Here is a 19158-nt window from a genome sequence, read left to right as displayed (position 1 = left end):
TCAAGTAAATAATTACACGTTCAATTTTGTTTAAATAATGCAAAAACACAGTGTTGGAGAAGAAAGTAAAAGTGCAATATGTGCCATGGTAAAAAGCTAATGTTTAAGTTCCTTGCTCAGAACATGAGAACATATGAAAGCTGGTGATTCAATATTCCCAGTTCTTCAATATTCCCAGTTAAGAAGTTTTAGGTTCTAGTTATTATAGGAATTATGATGCATCAACTATTTCTCTCTATACCATTTGTATTTCCTATACCTTTGACTATTGATGTTCTTATAGGCACTTTAGTATTGCCAGCGTAAAAGGCTTGAAGTCATAAACCGCGCTGTGCTTCAGGCATTGCTAAGAGCTGCTGGCAAACGCAGTAAAGTGCTGTTTGAATGAATGCTTATGAGCCTGCTGCTGCCTATCACCGCTCAATCGGACAATATCAATCAATATAATATAATAAACACCTAAATACGAGCATTTGATCATTAATATGGTAAAAATCCGGAAACTATCATTTCGAAAACAAAACGTTTATTCTTTCAGTGAAATACCGAACCGTTCCCTATTTTATCGAACGGATGGCAACCTGGCAAATGAATTACGGTCTTTGTTAGGAAGAAAGATTCAGGTGGCCCAAACTGTTGCATATACCCTGACTCTGCTTGCACTGAACGCAAGAGAAGTGACACAATTTCCCAAAATTAATTTTCTTTATTTTTTTTTATTTCACCTTTATTTAACCAGGTAGGCTAGTTGAGAACAAGTTCTCATTTGCAACTGCGACCTGGCCAAGATAAAGCATAGCAGTGTGAGCATACAACAAAGAGTTACACATGGAGTAAACAATTAACAAGTCAATAACACAGTAGAAAACAAAGGGGGGGTCTATATACAATGTGTGCAAAAGGCATGAGGAGGTAGGCAAATAATTACAATTTTGCAGATTAACACTGGAGTGATAAAAGATCAGATGGTCATGTACAGGTAGAGATATTGGTGTGCAGAAGAGCAGAAAAGTAAATAAATAAAAACAGTATGGGGATGAGGTAGGTGAAAAGGGTGGGCTATTTACCAATAGACTATGTACAGCAGCAGCGATCGGTTAGCTGCTCAGATAGCTGATGTTTGAAGTTGGTGAGGGAGATAAAAGTCTCCAACTTCAGCGATTTTTGCAATTCGTTCCAGTCACAGGCAGCAGAGTACTGGAACGAAAGGCGGCCAAATGAGGTGTTGGCTTTAGGGATGATCAGTGAGATACACCTGCTGGAGCGCGTGCTACGGATGGGTGTTGCCATCGTGACCAGTGAGCTGAGATAAGGCGGAGCTTTACCTAGCATAGACTTGTAGATGACCTGGAGCCAGTGGGTCTGGCGACGAATATGTAGCGAGGGCCAGCCGACTAGAGCATACAAGTCGCAGTGGTGGGTGGTATAAGGTGCTTTAGTGACAAAACGGATGGCACTGTGATAGACTGCATCCAGTTTGCTGAGTAGAGTGTTGGAAGCCATTTTGTAGATGACATCTCCGAAGTCGAGGATCGGTAGGATAGTCAGTTTTACTAGGGTAAGCTTGGCGGCTTGAGTGAAGGAGGCTTTGTTGCGGAATAGAAAGCCGACTCTTGATTTGATTTTCGATTGGAGATGTTTGATATGAGTCTGGAAGGAGAGTTTGCAGTCTAGCCAGACACCTAGGTACTTATAGACGTCCACATATTCTAGGTCGGAACCATCCAGGGTGGTGATGCTAGTCGGGCATGCAGGTGCAGGCAGCGACCGGTTGAAAAGCATGCATTTGGTTTTACTAGCGTTTAAGAGCAGTTGGAGGATTGGCTAATATTGGCTGCTAACATGAATTTCTTTTAACTAAATATGCAGGTTTAAAAATAAATACTTCTGTGTATTGATTTTAAGAAAGGCATTGATGTTTATGGTTAGGTACATTTGTGCAACGATTGTGCTTTTTTCGCGAATGCGCTTTTGTAAAAATTCATCACCCGTTTGGCGAAGCTGAAGTAGGCTGTGATTTTATGATAAATTAACAGGCACCGCATTGATTATATGCAACGCAAGATAAGCTAGTTAACCTAGTAATATCATCGACCATGTGTAGTTAACTAGTGATTATGTGAAGATTAATTGTTTTTTATAAGATAAGTTTAATGTAGCTAGCAACTTACCTTGGCTCCTTGCAGCCACAAGGTCCTTTTGACGCTGCACTCGTGTAACAGGTGGTCAGCCTGCAGTTTCCTCGTGGATTGCAATGTAATCGGCCATGCCGATTAATCAGTCGACCTCTAGTATAGGCAGACGTTGCAAAATGAGGATGAATTTTATGCATATTCTATAATAATATAGAATTATATTATATAGATTTATATATTCAATAGGCTACATCTGTCGGTACAAACTTTGATTCAGGAAATTATGACGTCATTTGCATTTTTTATGTAGCGCTCCATCACCTAAAAAAATGTTGCAGGAGTGAAAGGAGTGAAAGGAGTGAAACAATTTCTAATTGCCATTATAAAGGTGCAGCTTTGAGGTAAACCACAAGTTTTTCTGAATATTAAAACCAGTTCAGTGAGTGATGAACTATGTTCAATAAACAATGAAAACATACGAACTAAAAATATAACTAATTACTCAGGTATTTGTTTGATGCTAGTAACTAATTATCTGCACTAATGATAAGACCCAATAGGTTCAACTAAATAGCGTTATACAATACGCCCTACCATTGTGTGACTAACATTCCACGTTTCACTCTGTATGACAGGGCATTCTGATGAACCTGTTTGTAGACATGACTACAAAATAATCTGATACTTTACTGTCAAGAAATATCTGGACTAGCTCTTATAACTATGACTATTTCTTAACAGTCCAGTAGAAGGGTAGAGACTGGTATCCATAATAGAGGTGTATGTGCATATTCTATTCCCACTGACCCTCTCTGTGCTTCCCCCTGGGCTACCGTCCTCCTCCCCCAGGCTGCCTGTATCCCTGTCCTACTGAGCAACGGCTGGGAGCTGCCTTTTTCCGAGATCATCGACTGGAGCAAAGCAGCTGTCATCGGGGACGAGAGGCTCCTGCTGCAGGTAACTACTGATGGAGACCTCCTCCCTATGACACTTCTTTCTCTCTCTCACTCGCTCTCTCATGCTGTTATACAGTACCGTAAGCTGTACCTTATGCTAGAACACAAGGCAATCACAACTCACGTTGGGCTCTAAAGTAGCCCTTAGTAAGGACCACTGGGATGGATGACTTTTACCGCTCTCTCCAAAGGAATATATTGATACAATTTTGCAAACGTACTACAGTAACTTTTTGGGGGGTCAATATTGTCCTATCACAGCACTCCTGTTTGCTGTAATATTCTGTTACCTCAAACTACTCTCTCTTATCATTCCGCATTAGTTGCAGTTTCACGTTCATTGGGATGAGTCTTGTCCTTGAGGCAGAACTGAGCGATTTCCGCTAGATGGGCCAGCTGCAAAGTCAAAATGGTCTATATTGTAAAAATTCATGATTTTTCATGATCTTAATTTAAGGTTAGGTTTAAATAAATAAAAAATGGAATTTGTGGCTGTTCCAGCTAGTGACAGCTCTGCAGAGCTGCCTCCAGAAGAAGAATCATTTTGACAAACGCTAATCTGCGCATTCCTACAGTTACATTTTGTTAGCTTCATAAACTAGCCATCCTTTAACTTTACATACTATACCAAGTATCCAGAATTAGAGGAAGTGAATCCTCATCTTGCCAGCCACACCCACGGTTTCAGAGGGGCTTGTTTGCAGAGGGGTGTGATGAAATGCCAATATACCTACACATATTAATCCACCCCATCCCTGCAACCGCCCGCCCATCTCCCTAATGTCTCCCAGAGCATGGGCCCTGTATCAATCAACTATCCCATTAATTATGTAATTCAAGATGTATGATATTTATATTCTTTAATTACTGAACTTATTAGCAGCTGATGTGGCAAAAAGGAAGACCTTTGATTTACGATATGCAAAATGTCACCCAGAACATGAAAATAAATGAGGAAATGATGTGTGCCGAGATATGACAAGATTTCCCTCAGTGTCATTCACCTTCTTGTCTCAGTTCCATCCCCCACTTATGAAATCCGCGCAATTATTAGAGGAGCTGCCTGTTCCCGTTGACCTGGGAACGACCCATGGTTCTATTGAAACCCGACACATTTATTTTATCTCAGACTACTGATACACACAAAGATGTGTATCAGTTGATTTGCACTCAATTGCAAAATTGAGTCAACACACAATGCAAATGCAGCCTATTAAAAGCCGTAAATGGTTTTAATACAAGTCCTGTAATTATACGCTGTTGAATGAAAGACATTCAGAGTTGCTAACTATTGTTTTTTCTCACTCTCTTCACCCCCTAGTTACAAAGACCCTGTCCTAAAAGCATGCTAATTGTTGTCGGATATGTGTAGACATGGAAAATATGCTGTGACAGGATATGAGGCACTCAAGGATGTTTTGTCTCTAGAAGAAAGAAAAAATATATAATGACAGCATTTGTTCACTAGGCACAAATAATTGTTACATCTAATTAAATTAAGCACTTAGAAGTCAGACACACCAAGAAAACAGAGGGCTGATAGATACTTAACACAGTAGGAGGCCGTTCCATCTCTTGCTAGAACAAAATATGTACCTGCTGAGTGCCAACCTGGTACAGACAAACCTGACGTTTCTACTTGTAGAATCGCCCTGCTCGTCAGTAGCCAACAACTTGACTTTAGGCCAATCAGAGACCACAAACCTTCGAGTGGAGGAGCCAATAGGAGTGACAAGTAAAAGGAAAAAAGGAAGGCACTTTCCCCTGTGTAATCCATCCCCTTTTCTAAAACAATAAAGCTGCATAATACATATTTTTTTACTAGAGCAAGTATTTACATATTTTATTTCTAGCTAAGGATCTTTGTGTTTGAAGAAGGATTTTTTTTGTTAGGTTTGATAATGTGCACTTTTTTGTGAAATAATCCGATCTATAACCAAATAATATGCCCAGGCAAATATTCTTATACTTGCCGGTGTAACCTAAAACATTATCCCAGTTTGATATGCTGCTTGTGTATGCATTCTGATATCAGCTAAAAATAAAACATGTTTTGGTCATGGATTTAAAAAGCACATGGCTAGTGACACTACATGGCCAAAAGTAGGTGGACACCCCTTCAAATTAGTGGATTCGGCTAGTTCAGCCACACCCGTTGCTGACAGGTGTATAGAATTGAGCACACAGCCATGCAATCTCCATAGACAAATACAGGCAGTAGAATGGCCCATTCTGAAGAGCTTAGTGACTTTCAACTTGGCACCGTCATAGGATGTCACCTTTCCAACAAGTCAGATCGTCATATTTCTGCCCTGCTAGAGTTGCCCGGTCAACTGTAAATTCTGTTATTGTGAAGTGAAAAGGTCTAGGAGCAACAACAGCTCAGCCGTGAAGTGGTAGGCCACACAAGCTCACAGAACGGGACCGATGAGGTGCTGAAGCGTGTAAAAATTGTCTGTCCTTTGTTGCAACACTCACTACGAGTTCCAAACTGCAACGTCAGCACAAGAGTTGTTCGTCAGGAGGTTCATGAAATGCGTTTCCAAGGCCGAGCAGATGCACACCACGCGCAATTCCAAACGTCGGCTGGAGTGGTGTAAAGCTCACCACCATTGGACTCTGGAGCAGTGGAAACGCGTTCTCCGGAGTGATGCCTCAGGCTTCACCATCTGGCAGTCCAACGGACTATACTGGGTTAGGCGGATACCAGGAGAACACCTCCTGCCCGAATGCATCATGCCAAATGTAAAGTTTGGTGCAGGAGGAATAATGATCTGGGGCTGTTTTCATGGATCAGGCTAGGCCCCTTGGTTCCAGTAAAGGGATATCTTAATGCTACAGCATACAATGACATTCTAGACGATTCTGTACTTCCAACTTTGTGGCAACAGTTTGGGGAAGGCCCAAACGAAGCGAGGTCCATACAGAAACAGTTTGTCGAGATCGGTGTGGAAAAACTTGACTGGCCTGCACAGAGCCCTGACTTCGACCCCATTGAATAGCTTTGCGATGAATTGGAATACTGACTGCGAGCCAGGCCTAAACACCCAACATCAGTGCCCGGCCTCACTAATGCTCTTGTGGCTGAATAGAAGCAAGTCCCCGCAGCAATGTTCCAACATCTGGTGTAAAGCCTTCCCAGAAGATTGGAGGCTGTTAAGCAGTAAAGGGGGGACCAACTCCATATTAATGCCCATGATTTTGGAATGAGATGTTTGACTTGCAGGTGTCCACATACTTTTGGTCATGTAGTATAGTTGGCTACATTAGGTTCTACCATTTCACAATAGCCTTGAATCAATAGTTATTACTTCTAAGCAAAATGCTTTTGGGTGGATCTTTGTTGTTTGAACAGACGCTGAGATTATAGTTGATTATCAATGCAAAATTGGCTACTTTGATAAATAGCCTATATAGCCTATAGATCATATCAAGGACCGAAGCAACAACACTGCCCCAACAGCTACAGAAGGAATGATCCGGCGCGTCTCAATTTTCAGGGAGTACAAAGTATGTTAAATGCACTGAGGTATAATAAGAACGGTTATTGTCGGAGTGTATTACAAGGAGCCGCCCTTCTTGGCTCACATCAACACCATTATCCCAGAAACCCTAGACCCACTTCAATATGCATACCACCCTAACAGATCCACAGATGATGCAATCTCTATTGGACTCCACACTGCCCATTCCCACCTGGACAAAATAAACACCTATGTGAGAAAGCTATTCATTGACTACAGCTCAGTGTTCAACACCATAGTGCCCTCAAAGCACATCAATAAGCTAAGGACCCTGGGACAAAACACCTCCCTCTGCAAATGGATCCTGGACTACCTGATGGGCCGCCCCAGGTGGTAAGGGTAGGTAACAACACATCCGCCATGCTGATCCTCAGGGGTGCAGTCATGACTGTACGGCCAGGCATGACTCCAACACCATCATTAAGTTTGCCGATGACACAACAGCAGTAGTCCTGATCACCGACGACAACGAGACCTATAGGGAGGAGGTCACAGACCTGGCCATGTGGTGCCAGGACAACAACCTCTCCCTCAACGTGATCAAGACAAAGGAGGTGATTGTGGACTACAGGAAAAGAGGACCGAGCACAACCCCATTCTCATCGACGGGGCTGTAGTGGAGCAGGTTGAGAGATTCAAGTTCCTTGGTGTCCACATTACCAACAAACTAACTGGTCCAAGCACACCAAGACAGTTGTGAAGAGGGCACGACAAAACCTATTCCCCCTCACAAGACTGAAAAGATTTGTGATGGGTTCTCAGATCCTCAAAAGATGTGCACCATCGAGAGCATCCTGACGGGTTGCATCACTGCCTGGTATGGCAACTGCTCGGCCTCCGACCGCAAGGCACTACAGAGGGTAGTGCGTATGGCCCAGTACATCACTGGGGCCAAGCTTCCTGCCATCCAGGACCTCTATACCAAACGGTGTCAGAGGAAGGCCCTAAAAAATGTCAAAGACTCCAGCCACTGTAGACATAGACTGTTCTCTCTGCTATCGCACGGCAAGCGGTACCGGAGCGCCAAGTCTAGGTCCAAGAGGCTTCTAAACAGCTTCTACCCCCAAGCCATAAGACTCCTGAACATTCAATCAAATGGCTACCCAGACTATTTGCATTGCCCCCCCCCCCCTTTACACCACTGCTACTCTCTGTTGTTATCATCTATGCATAGTCATTCATTTTAATAACTCTACCTACATGTACATATTGCCTCAACTAACCGGTGCCCCTGCACATTGACACTGTACCACTACCCCCCTCTGTATATTGTTATTTTACTGCTGCTCTTTAATTACTTGTTACTTTTATTCTTATTCTTACTCATATTTTTTGCATTGTTGGTTAGGGGCTCGTAAGTAAGCATTTCAATGTAAGGTCTACACCTGTTGTATTCGGCGCATGTGACTAATAAAATTGGACTTTTGACAAAAAACGACATTGCAACACTGCGCTACGCTCCTTACCTTCCGTATCCGTAGTGTGTGAATTTACCTTAACAGTCCTGCTTCCGTCCTTCTCCTTGCCCCAACCTGGGCTCAAAGCTGAACATATACAGTGCATTTGGAAAGTATTCAGACCCCTTGAATTTTTCCACATTTTCTTACCGTACAGCCTCATCAACCTACACACAATAACACATAATGATGAAGCGTAAATAACAGATACCTTATTTACATAAGTATTCAGTCCATTTGCTATGGGACTCTGAACAGCCGCATTCTGTTTAAATTGATCATCCTTGAGATGTTTCTCCAACTTGATTGGAGTCTGCCTGTTGTAAATATTATTTGGAAAGGCACATGCCTGTCTATATAAGGTCAGACAGTTGACAGTGCATGCCAAAGCAAAGACCAAGCAATGAGGTCGAAGGAATTGTCCATAGAGCTTCTAGACAGGAACGGTACCAAAACATTTCTGCAGCATTGAAAATCCCCAAGAACCCAGTGGGCTCCATCATTCTTAAGTGGAAGAAGTTTGGAACCACCAAGACTCTTCCTAGAGCTGGGCACCTAGCCAAACTGAGCAATTGGGGGAGAAGGGCCTTGGTCAGGGAGTTGACCAAGAACCCGATGGCCACTCTTGCAGAGCTCCAGAGTTCCTCTGTGGAGATGGGAGAACCTCCAAGAAGGACAACCATCTCTATAGCACTTCACCAATCAGGCCTTTATTGTAGAGTGGCCAGATGGAAGCCACTCCTTAGTAAAAGGCACATGACAGCCCGCTTGGAGTTTACCAAAAGGCACCTAAAGGACTCTCAGACCATGAAAAACAAGATTGCCTGGTCTGATGAAACCAAGATTGAACTATTTCGCCTGAATGCCATGCGGTGAAGCATGGTGGTGGCAGCATCCTGCTGTGGGGATGTTTTTCAGCTCGGGACTGCAGGGACTGGAAGACTAGTCAGAATTTTCTTGTGTTTTTCATTTTTATTTTTATTTATTTATTCTTTACTTCAGTTTATTTAGTAAATACTTAACACTTTTTCTTAAAACTGCATTGTTGGTTAAGGGCTTGTAAGTAAGTATTTCACTGTAAAGTCTACACCTGTTGTATTCAGCGTATGTGACAAATACAATTTGATTTGATTTGATTGAGGGGAAAATGAACGGAGCAAAGTACAGAGAGATCCTTGCTCCAGGACGCTCAGGACCTCAGACTGGGGGCGAAGGTTCACCTTCCAACAGGACAACGACACTAAGCACACAGCCAAGACAATGCAGATTTGGCTTCGGGACAAGTCTTTGAATGTCCTTGAGTGGCCCAGCCAGAGTCCGGACTTGAACCTGATCAAACATTTCTGGAAAGACCTGAAATTAGCTGTGCAACGACACTCCCCATCCAACCTGACAGAGCTTGAGAGGATCTGCAGAGAAGAATGCAAGAAACTCTCCAAATACAGGTGTGCCAAGCTTGTAGCGTCATATCCAAGAAGACTCGAGGCTGTAATCTCTGCCAAAGGTGCTGCAACAAAGTACTGAGTAAAGTGTCTTAAAAACCTCTTTGGGCTGAGATACCGTTAACGGGATCGATATGACAACCCCAGTGAAAGTGCAGGGCGCCAAATTCAAAACAACAGAAATCCCATAATTAAAATTCCTCGAACATACAAGTATTTTACACCAATTTAAAGATACACTTCTTGTTAATCCCACCACAGTGTCCGATTTCAAAAAGGCTTTACAGCGAAAGCAAACCAAACGATTATGTTAGGTCAGAGCCAAGTCACAGAAAAACACCAGCCATTTTTCCAGCCAAAGAGAGGAGTCACAAAAAGCAGAAAGAGATAACTAACCTTTGATGATCTTCATCAGATGACGCTCAAAGGACTTCACGTTACACAATGCATATATGTTTTGTTCAATAAAGTTCATATTTGTATAACAAAAATCTCAGTTTACATTAGCGCGTTACATTCAGTAGTTCCAAAACATCCAGTGATTTTGCAGAGAGCCACATCAGTTTATAGAAATACTCATAATAAACATTGATAAAAGATACAACTATTATGTACGGAATTATAGATACACTTCTCCTTAATGCAACCGCTGTGTCAGAGTTTTAAAAAACTTTACGGAAAAAGCACACCATGCTATAATCTGAGTATAACAGATATCCGCCATGTTGTGTAGTCAACAGAAGTCAGAAATAGCATTAGAAATATTCACTTACCTTTGATGATCTTCATCAGAATGCACTCCCAGGAATCCCAGTTCCACAATAAATGTTTGTTTTGTTCGATAATGTCCATCATTTGTGTCCAAATACCTCCTTTTGTTAGCGCGTTCATTTCACAAATCCAAATTACTTGACGCGCGATCACTAGGAGCAGACAAAAAGTTAAAAAATTCCGTTACATGTCAAAAGATGTATAGAATCAATCTTTAGGATGTTTTTAACATGAATATTCAATAATGTTCCAACCGGAGAATTCCTTTGTCTGTAGAAATGCAATGGAACAGAGCTCGCTCTCACGTGAACGAGCGTGGCCAGCTCGTGGCTCTCTGGCAGACCTCTGACTCATTTCCCTCTCATTCGCCCCCACTTCACAATAGAAGCATCAAACAAGGTTCTAAAGACTGTTGACATCTAGTGGAAGTCTTAGGAAGTGCAATATGACCAACATCCCACTGTATCTTCGATAGGCAATGAGTTGAAAACCTACAAACCTCAGATTTCCCACTTCCGGGTTGGATTTTCTCTCAGGTTTTTGCCTGCCATATGAGTTATGTTATACTCACAGACATCATTCAAACAGTTCTAGAAACGTCAGAGTGTTTTCTATCCAAATATACTAATGATATGCATATCTTAGCTTCTGGGACTGAGTAGCAGGCAGTTTACTCTGGGCACCTCTGGGCACCTTATTCGTCCAAGCTACTCAATACTGCCCCCATTCATAAGAAGTTAATACGTATGTAAATGTGATATTTTTTATACATTTGCAAAAATGTAAAAAATTATGTATTTGCTTCGTCATTATGGGGGGAAAACGATTGAATCAATTTGAAAATAAGGTTTTAACGTAACAAAATGTGGAAAAAGTCAACGGGTCTGAATACTTTCTGTAAAACTGTAAACAACTGCTTCCCACAAAGCATCGTTACCCATCACTCGACAAAAGCTGTAGTCCTTGCAAAGCAAGGGAAACAACTCATTCAAGGTCTCAGAACGAGTGACGTCACCGATTGAAACACTACTGGTGCACACTGCTAACTAGCTAGCCATTTCACGTCAGTGACATGAGCCAAGCATTCACACACGTGGCATGGTTATGTGGCACGTGGCATGGTTACACGTGGTCTGCGGTTGTGAGACCGGTTGGACTTGCTGCCAAATTCTCTAAAATGACATTGGATGCGGCTTATAGTAGAGAAATTAACATTAAATCCTCTGGTGGATATTCTTGCAGTCAGCATGCTAATTGCATTCTCCCTCAAAATGTGAGACAACTTTGGCATTGTGTTGTGGGACAAAACTGCACCTTTTAGTGTGGTCTATTATTGTCCACAGGTGCACCTGTGTAATGATCATGCTGTTTAATCAGCTTCTTGATATGCCACATCTGTCAGATTATCTTGGCAAATGAGAAATGCTCACTAACAGGGATGTAAAGAAATGTCTTTAATTTCAGCTCATGAAACATGGGACCAACACTTTACATTGCGTTAATATTTTTGTTCAGTGTAGTTGTGGTCATATGGCTAGTATCTATGGAAGCATTTAGCTGCCTAAACTCAATTGGAAATGCAAATGGTGAAATTATAAATCAATGTCATATTTGCAATTTTGCATTTTTGGTGACAAAATTCTAAATGAAATGCAAGAAAAGATATTGCATTAGCATTTTCATGATAGCAGGGTAGCCTAGTGGTTAGAGCGTTGGACTAGTAACCAGAAGGTTGCAAGTTCAAATCCCTGAGCTGACAAGGTACAAATCTGTCGTTCTGCCCCTGAACAGGCAGTTAACCCACTGTTCCTAGGCCGTCATTAAAAATAAGAATGTGTTCTAACTGACTTGCCTAGTTAAATAAAGGTAAAAAAAAAAATGATTGAGTATGCATAGTCTATCTATTTGAAAATGAAATTGCAAACTGTGACACATTTAAAAGTCAAATGTAAATGCGTCGCTAGTGTGTGTCACCGGGTCATTGTCAAAGATATCCCCTCAGTAACCCCTTCAGATGCTATTCACATTCTGGAGTCCGATTTCAAGGACGCCAGTGAAGATGTCAAAACCGTGTCTCAGGATGACATCCTCTTCCTGAACAAGCTGAATGATGGTATAAGGAAAAATAGTCATGACCATTATAAATTGACCTTGCCTTTTAAGGAGAGACACAATCTACCCGACGATAAACAACTCGCCATTGTACGACTCAGCCATCTTAAAAGGAAACTGTTAAACGATGAAAAGTATAAGGAACATTGTCAAGTTCATGGATGAGGTTCATGGATGAGGTTGAAAATGGTGACGCGGAAGAAGTTGAAGATGATGAAAATGAAGGCAGGAAATGGAATATTGCTCATCATGGTGTCTATCATCCTAAGAAGTCAGATAAGCTACGCGTAGTATTTGATTGCTCTGCCAAGTACAAGTTTAAATGACCATCTGCTTCCAGGGCCTGATTTGATGGACAAGCTGAACGGTGTTCTCATGTGTATTTGGCAGATGTTTGACATTGAGAAGATGTTTCACCAGTTCCATGTTCCTGAGACTGACCGAAACTAACTGCGCTTCCTTTGGTGGAAAAAGGGAGACATTACTCCACAACCTCAAGTGTTCTGCATGAAGTTGCATCTGTTTGGTGCTGCATTATCTACTGGAGGTGCAAACTATGGGCTGAAGCATCTAGCTAAGGAGAACAGAGACCTATACCCTCTAGGCTCACAATTCATCATGAGCGACTTTTATGTAGATGACAGGGTCACAAGCATAGACAGTACGGAACATGCTATTCGGTTTGCACGTGAGGCTCGAGAACTTCGACTGCACATGTTTGTATCCAATGACAGAGCTGTCCTAGAAAGCATACCACCATCTGAACGTGCATCCGACATTAAGGACCGTAACCTTGCATTTGATGACTTGCCATCAGAAAAAAGCACTAGGGATTCAGTGGCACGTTGAGTTTGACTGCTTCAAGTTCAATGTCAATCTCAAGGACCAACCTGCAACGCGTCAAGGTATACTGTCTACAGTTGCCTCCTTGCAAAATATTGCTGATCTCCCTCCAGAGCGTGTGGACTCATCACCGCCCTTTACATACTGCGATATGGATTGTTTTGGCCCATTTCTCATTAAGCAAGGACGAAGAGTGCATAAAAGGTATGATCTTCTCTTCACCTGTTTTTGCTCTCGTGCCGTTCATATTGAAATATTAGATAACATGTCAACAGATGCCTTCATTAATGGTCTGCGATGCTTCATAACCATACGTGGTGCAGTTCGTCAGATTAAATGTGCCCAAGGAAGCAACTTTGTGGGAGCCAATAATGAACTGAAGGAAGCGCTCAAGGAAGTTGACATGGACAGGCTGACTGCCTATCTCGTTGAGAAACAGTGTGATTTCAGCATGAATGCCCCCCATTCAAGTCACGTGGGTGACGTCTTTGAGCGAACAGTGAGAGGTATCCTTAGCTCCACACTCTCACTCTCTTCTGGTAGACTAGATGATTATTCTCTACGAGCCTTCTTCTACAACGCAATGGCAATTGTAAACAATCGCCCACTCACCGTTGACAACCCCAATGATCCAAACAGTCTTGAGCCACTCACCCCTAATCATCTGCTTACTATGAAATCTACCACAGCTCTACTTCCTCCTGCCAGATTCATCAGGGAGGACATGTACGCTCAGAAAAGGTGACGGCCTGTTTAATATCAAGTAGAACGGTTTTGGAGACGCTGGCGAAAAGAGTATCTAGCCAACATCGCCATCCGGCAGTGCTGGCACATCCCGACGAGAAACCTGCAGTTCGGTGACATAGTGATGATGAGAGATGATGATCTGCCTAGAAATGAGTGGCGGATGGGTAGAGTCTCAGAGACTACTGTTGATAAAGATGGACTAGTAAGGAGAGTGAAAATATGTGTTGGTGATCGGAAGTTAGACAAGACAGGCAAGCGTCTCACCAAGCTGTCAGTGTTCGAACGCCCAGTTCAAAAGCTAGTCTTGTTGCTGGAGACTGGTTAAGATATATGCCTCCCCAAATCTCTTTACATCCTATATCTAACCATGATCTCTTCTACTTTTGAGTCGTTTGTGCTATGATTCCATACCTTTCTGATACCCTATTTCTGGTCTTAGGTCATTTAAATTACATAAATCATTCGTTATTAGTGTATACCATGTACATTGTTCCAAATCACTCCTGATTTAGTGGGAGTGTACCCCTAAAACGAGTGTCCGATCATGTCTGCTCTATATTTGGACTTTTATTTTCTTGTATGAACTTTCTATCCTCTAGCCTATCCTGTATATTTGACAGTTTAGTGTGACTTTTATTTTGAAAGCAGGCTTTTTGCCTTCTCTGTTTTACGCGCCAAGGGTATATGGGAAACAGGCACGAGAGAGGAAAAGGAAAATACGCTTTCGTTAAGGTTGTTCAAGCACCCAAGAAACAACGAACTTAGCACCTGGCTGGAAAGAGGACGAGCTCTTACGGTGTGTTTATGGAAATGGTACCGCATGAAACTTTCATGAACCATCAGTTTGAGAGTTGACCATTCTTTCAGCTGGGGATGCTACAGGGACCATACCAGAGAATCTGTAAGGGAGCAGATGATCTATGATATGGATTGGAACCAGTCTGATTCTTATGAGTTCATGTTGTCTGATTTGAAGGCTACAAAAGCTATTTTTGGGAAGAAAATACCTTTTTATTTTTAGCTCATTTGATCCCGACATGACAGTGTGCCTTTCAACTAATCTTTTTTTGTGTTCCAACCCTGTCATTGCTGTGTACAGGCAACCCCAGCAGGTCGTACAGCAGACGCTGCCCCCTCCTGTCTTCCAGTTGATTCTGACCAAGCTGCTCACCATCACAGCAGCACCTAACCCAAACCCTTTTCCTACCCCTTACCCTAAACAGGGTTCGTATCCTAACCCAACCCCACCTCTTATCCTAAACCGGGTTCGTATCCTAACCCAACCCCACCTCTTATCCTAAACCGGGTTCGTATCCTAACCCAACCCCACCTCTTATCCTAAACCGGGTTCGTATCCGAACCCAACCCCACCTCTTATCCTAAACCGGGTTCGTATCCAAATCCAACCCCACCCCTAATCCTCAACCGGGTTCATATCCTAACCCAACCCCACCTCTTATCCTAAACCGGGTTCATATCCTAACCCAACCCCACCCCTTATCCTAAACCGGGTTCGTATCCTAACCCAACCCCACCCCTTATCCTAAACCGGGTTCATATCCTAACCCAACCCCACCTCTTATCCTAAACCGGGTTCATATCCTAACCCAACCCCACCTCTTATCCTAAACCGGGTTCATATCCTAACCCAACCCCACCCCTTATCCTAAACCGGGTTCGTATCCTAACCCAACCCCACCCCTTATCCTAAACCGGGTTCGTATCCATATCCCAACCCTCCCTTCCCCATACACTGATACATCACACTCTTCCCTTCTTTGAGCCCACCCCTCTTTTTATTTATGGTTTTGTTTAGACTGATTTTGTTTTTATTTTCATTTTTACAATTTTAAGAGTTGTATAAGTCTTATTATTATTATCATCATCATCATCAGACGGGTAAGGATGTTCTCCCATAGGAAGCAAGGGCTGGAGGGGCACCAAAATGCCTGAAAGATGTCTTCATGCCCTGATCTGCACTTTGCTATTTCCCTTCATGGACTTAAGCGCAATGGATTTGTACAATTGGTTAGTCTAGTTCTTATTTCTTGCCTAATGGGCAACAGTGTGAACATTGTCATCACTACCTTTGCTATAACACCTCATTGAACTACTCAATAAGACCACTCTTGGATAAATTGAGTGAATGAATGATTGGTTATGACAACATGCACTAAACCGGAACATATGGTTGTGAACAATAAAAAAAACAGCAGGATATGTGAATTCAATTGTGACTAGTGCACTTCATACGTTGTACATTTATAATCTTTGTCTCCATCCATGCCAAACCTTTTGCATCATTTGTGCTCCTTTTTCACAGACAGTTTTGGATGATGACCTGTCTCCATAACTGACAGGAACCGAGAAGGAATATCATCACCAATGATGTTACTAATATTTCTAACTGTACTGATGAGGAAGAGGGAAGACATCCATTGTCGCTGAACTGCTTGACGTGTTCAGTAAAAATTACAGTGCCACTTTCTTACCAGTAGTCACATGTTCAATAAGAAGTTCCATACAATACAGAAGTGTTTTTTGCTCTATAATGAGGTTCTGCCAATCATATGTTGGAAAACATTATCAAGAAAACCTACAGTAGCTGAACACTGTGATAGTAACCTGTTTGTTGAACAACAGTGATTCTAAGAACAAGAATAGCTGTTACCTATAGGACAATGTATCTATCACAGGTCACCATGGGTACAGTAAGGTAAAACCTTAATAAAATCATTTGTGATGCTTAATTGTGCATGCCTCTCATTTTCCAACAACTTAATATGCAATAAAGCTATACATATGGCTTGCATAACCAACTCAGTTTCCCTTGTTAGAGTTCTCCCTGAGATTTGAAGGTTGGACAGTTCGATCCCTGGCCGAGTCATACCAGACTGTAAAAATGGGACCTGATGCGTCTCTGATTGGCACTCAAGATAGATTGAGATAGATTGGGGGTAAGGCCCTGCGATTGACTAGCATCCTATCCAGTTGGTGTACTGGTACATCAAGCTACAAGGTACATCACACTACAGAAACAAGATAGGCTCCTGCTCCTATGAGCCATTGTGGCTCACACAAGCAAAGTCTCGCACAAAGTTACCCTCTTAATTTGACTTGCAGCTTTAACAGTATTGAGTCAAGGAAAATAAATGGAGGATAAATTCACCATTCAGCAGGACAATAACCTAAAACGCAAGGCCAAATCTACACTGGAGTTCCTTACCAAGAAGACAGTGAATGTTCCTGAGTGGCCGAGTTACAGTTTTGACATAAATCTACTTGAAAATCTTGAAAATGGTTGTCTAGCAATGATCAACAACCAATTTGAGAGAGCTTGAAGAATTTTGAAAATAATAATAGGCAAATATTGTACAATCCAGGTGAGTAAAGCTCTTAGAGACTTACCTAGAAGACTCACAGCTGTAATAGCTACTAAATATGTTTCTAAGGTATTGACTCAGGCTCTGTCGTAACCAGCTGCGATCGGGAGGTCTGTGGGGCGATGCACAATTGGCCTAGTGTCGTACGGGTTAGGGGGGGCTTGGCCGGTAGGGATATCCTTGTCTCATCGCGCACCAGCGACTCCTGTGGTGGGCCGGGCGCAGTGCACGCTAACCAAGGTTGCCAGGTGCACAGTGTTTCCTCTGACACAACTTCATAAAGATTAGCATGAGCAAGCAATTCAGAAACTTTTGTAAAATCTCTACAATTTATACACTAACTTGTGAATAAATGGCTGTTGAGATCGTTTACGTATATCTAATGTAAAGATAATCCGCTACCATGAGTCACAGTAGGCTATCGTGAGTGTTAAGAGATTTAAAAGCTTTTTTAATACACTCCTATTTATAAACAGACACATAAACAAGCTTATGAGTGTCAAGATAACTTATATCCAGCTTTGTTTACAGAGTTGGTAAACTAGCAAAGCACAGCCCCCACACCATACTGCTGTGTGTTTGTGTGTGTGTGTGTGTGTGTGTGTGTGTGTGTGTGTGTGTGTGTGTGTGTGTGTGTGTTTGTCCATAATGAGAATGGAGGAGAGTTTTTAAGGCCATCCAATGTTTTGGTTTTATACAACAATCAAGTTACTGCTCCTGCTGGTAAAAAGTGAATCTCTTTACATTCAATTATGTGGAAGAATGATGCACAACAACCCAGCACAACATGTGGAGTAGCTTATTCCCCCACAGAGGAGACACATAAACACTGATGGAGAGATAGAGAGGGAGGGGGAGGATTTGATTTGCCTAATGTATGCCCTGCCTCTGAGTGTATTAAAATGAGAGATAATGTCACTGCCAAACATCAGCTCAGACAGACATTGTTTTCAGGCTTCAGGTGGGAAAGGCGTGCTGTCTTTGTGATTTCGGGGTTAGAAATGTGACATTCATGGTGACTGCTGATTTGTCTTCCTGCCCCCTCTCCTGCCACGTGTCACATTGTGAATTGTATTTTCTGTGTTTGTTTGTATAATTCATGAAGAGCTCCGAGAGGAATAGTAACAGTACAGAACAGTGATGTGCCGTGAAACATGAGGTAGTGCTATCTGTTAGTTAGTATGGTGTGATAGTGTTGTGTTTTAGCCATAGGAGTGACATGATCCCTAACTTAAGGGCTCAACCTCTCTCACACAAGGCTGGTTTACTAGCCCATAACGTTTTAACACCTCAGTTTCTCTCTAGCAGTATGAACTATGCTGTAGCAACACCTTGAGGGGATAGTCCTCAATTGGAACGGTATGCCAGTAAATTCTATTGATCCTCTTATTAGTCCTCTAAGGCCTACCACATAGATCACAGTGTAATTTGACCATTGAGGACCATCGTTAACGATGTCATTGGTCCCTCAAGTTATCGCCACTAAAGGGCCATTCGAATCCTACAGAGAGGTGTTGCTATGGCTCTCATAGGTGGAGACAGTGTGTCCATGGGCCTCCCTCGGGAAGGAGTATTTCACCTAATCACATCTGCCCAGAGAATAACCCATGTGCCCCCCCACTCCCTCACATTCGTTTAAATTTTTACTCTGTCCTTTTTTTCCCCAGGTTCCTTCAATTACCAGATCTGTGGACCATGACAAAATATTGGCGCTCAGGCAGCAGACTCAGTTCCTCTGGGATGCTTATTTTTCTTCGGTAGCAAAAATAGTATTAACTACATTAGAGG

At 42.3% G+C, this 19158-nt stretch overlaps 1 protein-coding gene across 1 annotated transcript in view; it reads left to right on the top strand.

Moving 5' to 3' along the window:
* LOC109901372 (exostosin-1-like) overlaps window positions 1-19158 on the top strand; it is a 293610-nt gene that overhangs the window by 243327 nt on the left and 31125 nt on the right. Inside the window, exons 4-5 of the mRNA XM_031837173.1 lie at window positions 2985-3092; window positions 19038-19157. Coding sequence (XP_031693033.1) covers window positions 2985-3092; window positions 19038-19157 — 228 coding nt within the window. The remainder of the gene's footprint in view (window positions 1-2984; window positions 3093-19037; window position 19158) is intronic.

The sequence above is a fragment of the Oncorhynchus kisutch genome, linkage group LG12 (genome assembly GCF_002021735.2).
Source record: "Oncorhynchus kisutch isolate 150728-3 linkage group LG12, Okis_V2, whole genome shotgun sequence".
NCBI lineage: Eukaryota > Metazoa > Chordata > Actinopteri > Salmoniformes > Salmonidae > Oncorhynchus > Oncorhynchus kisutch.
Note: the sequence above shows the minus strand (reverse complement) of the source record. Positions and strands in the feature narration are given on the sequence as shown.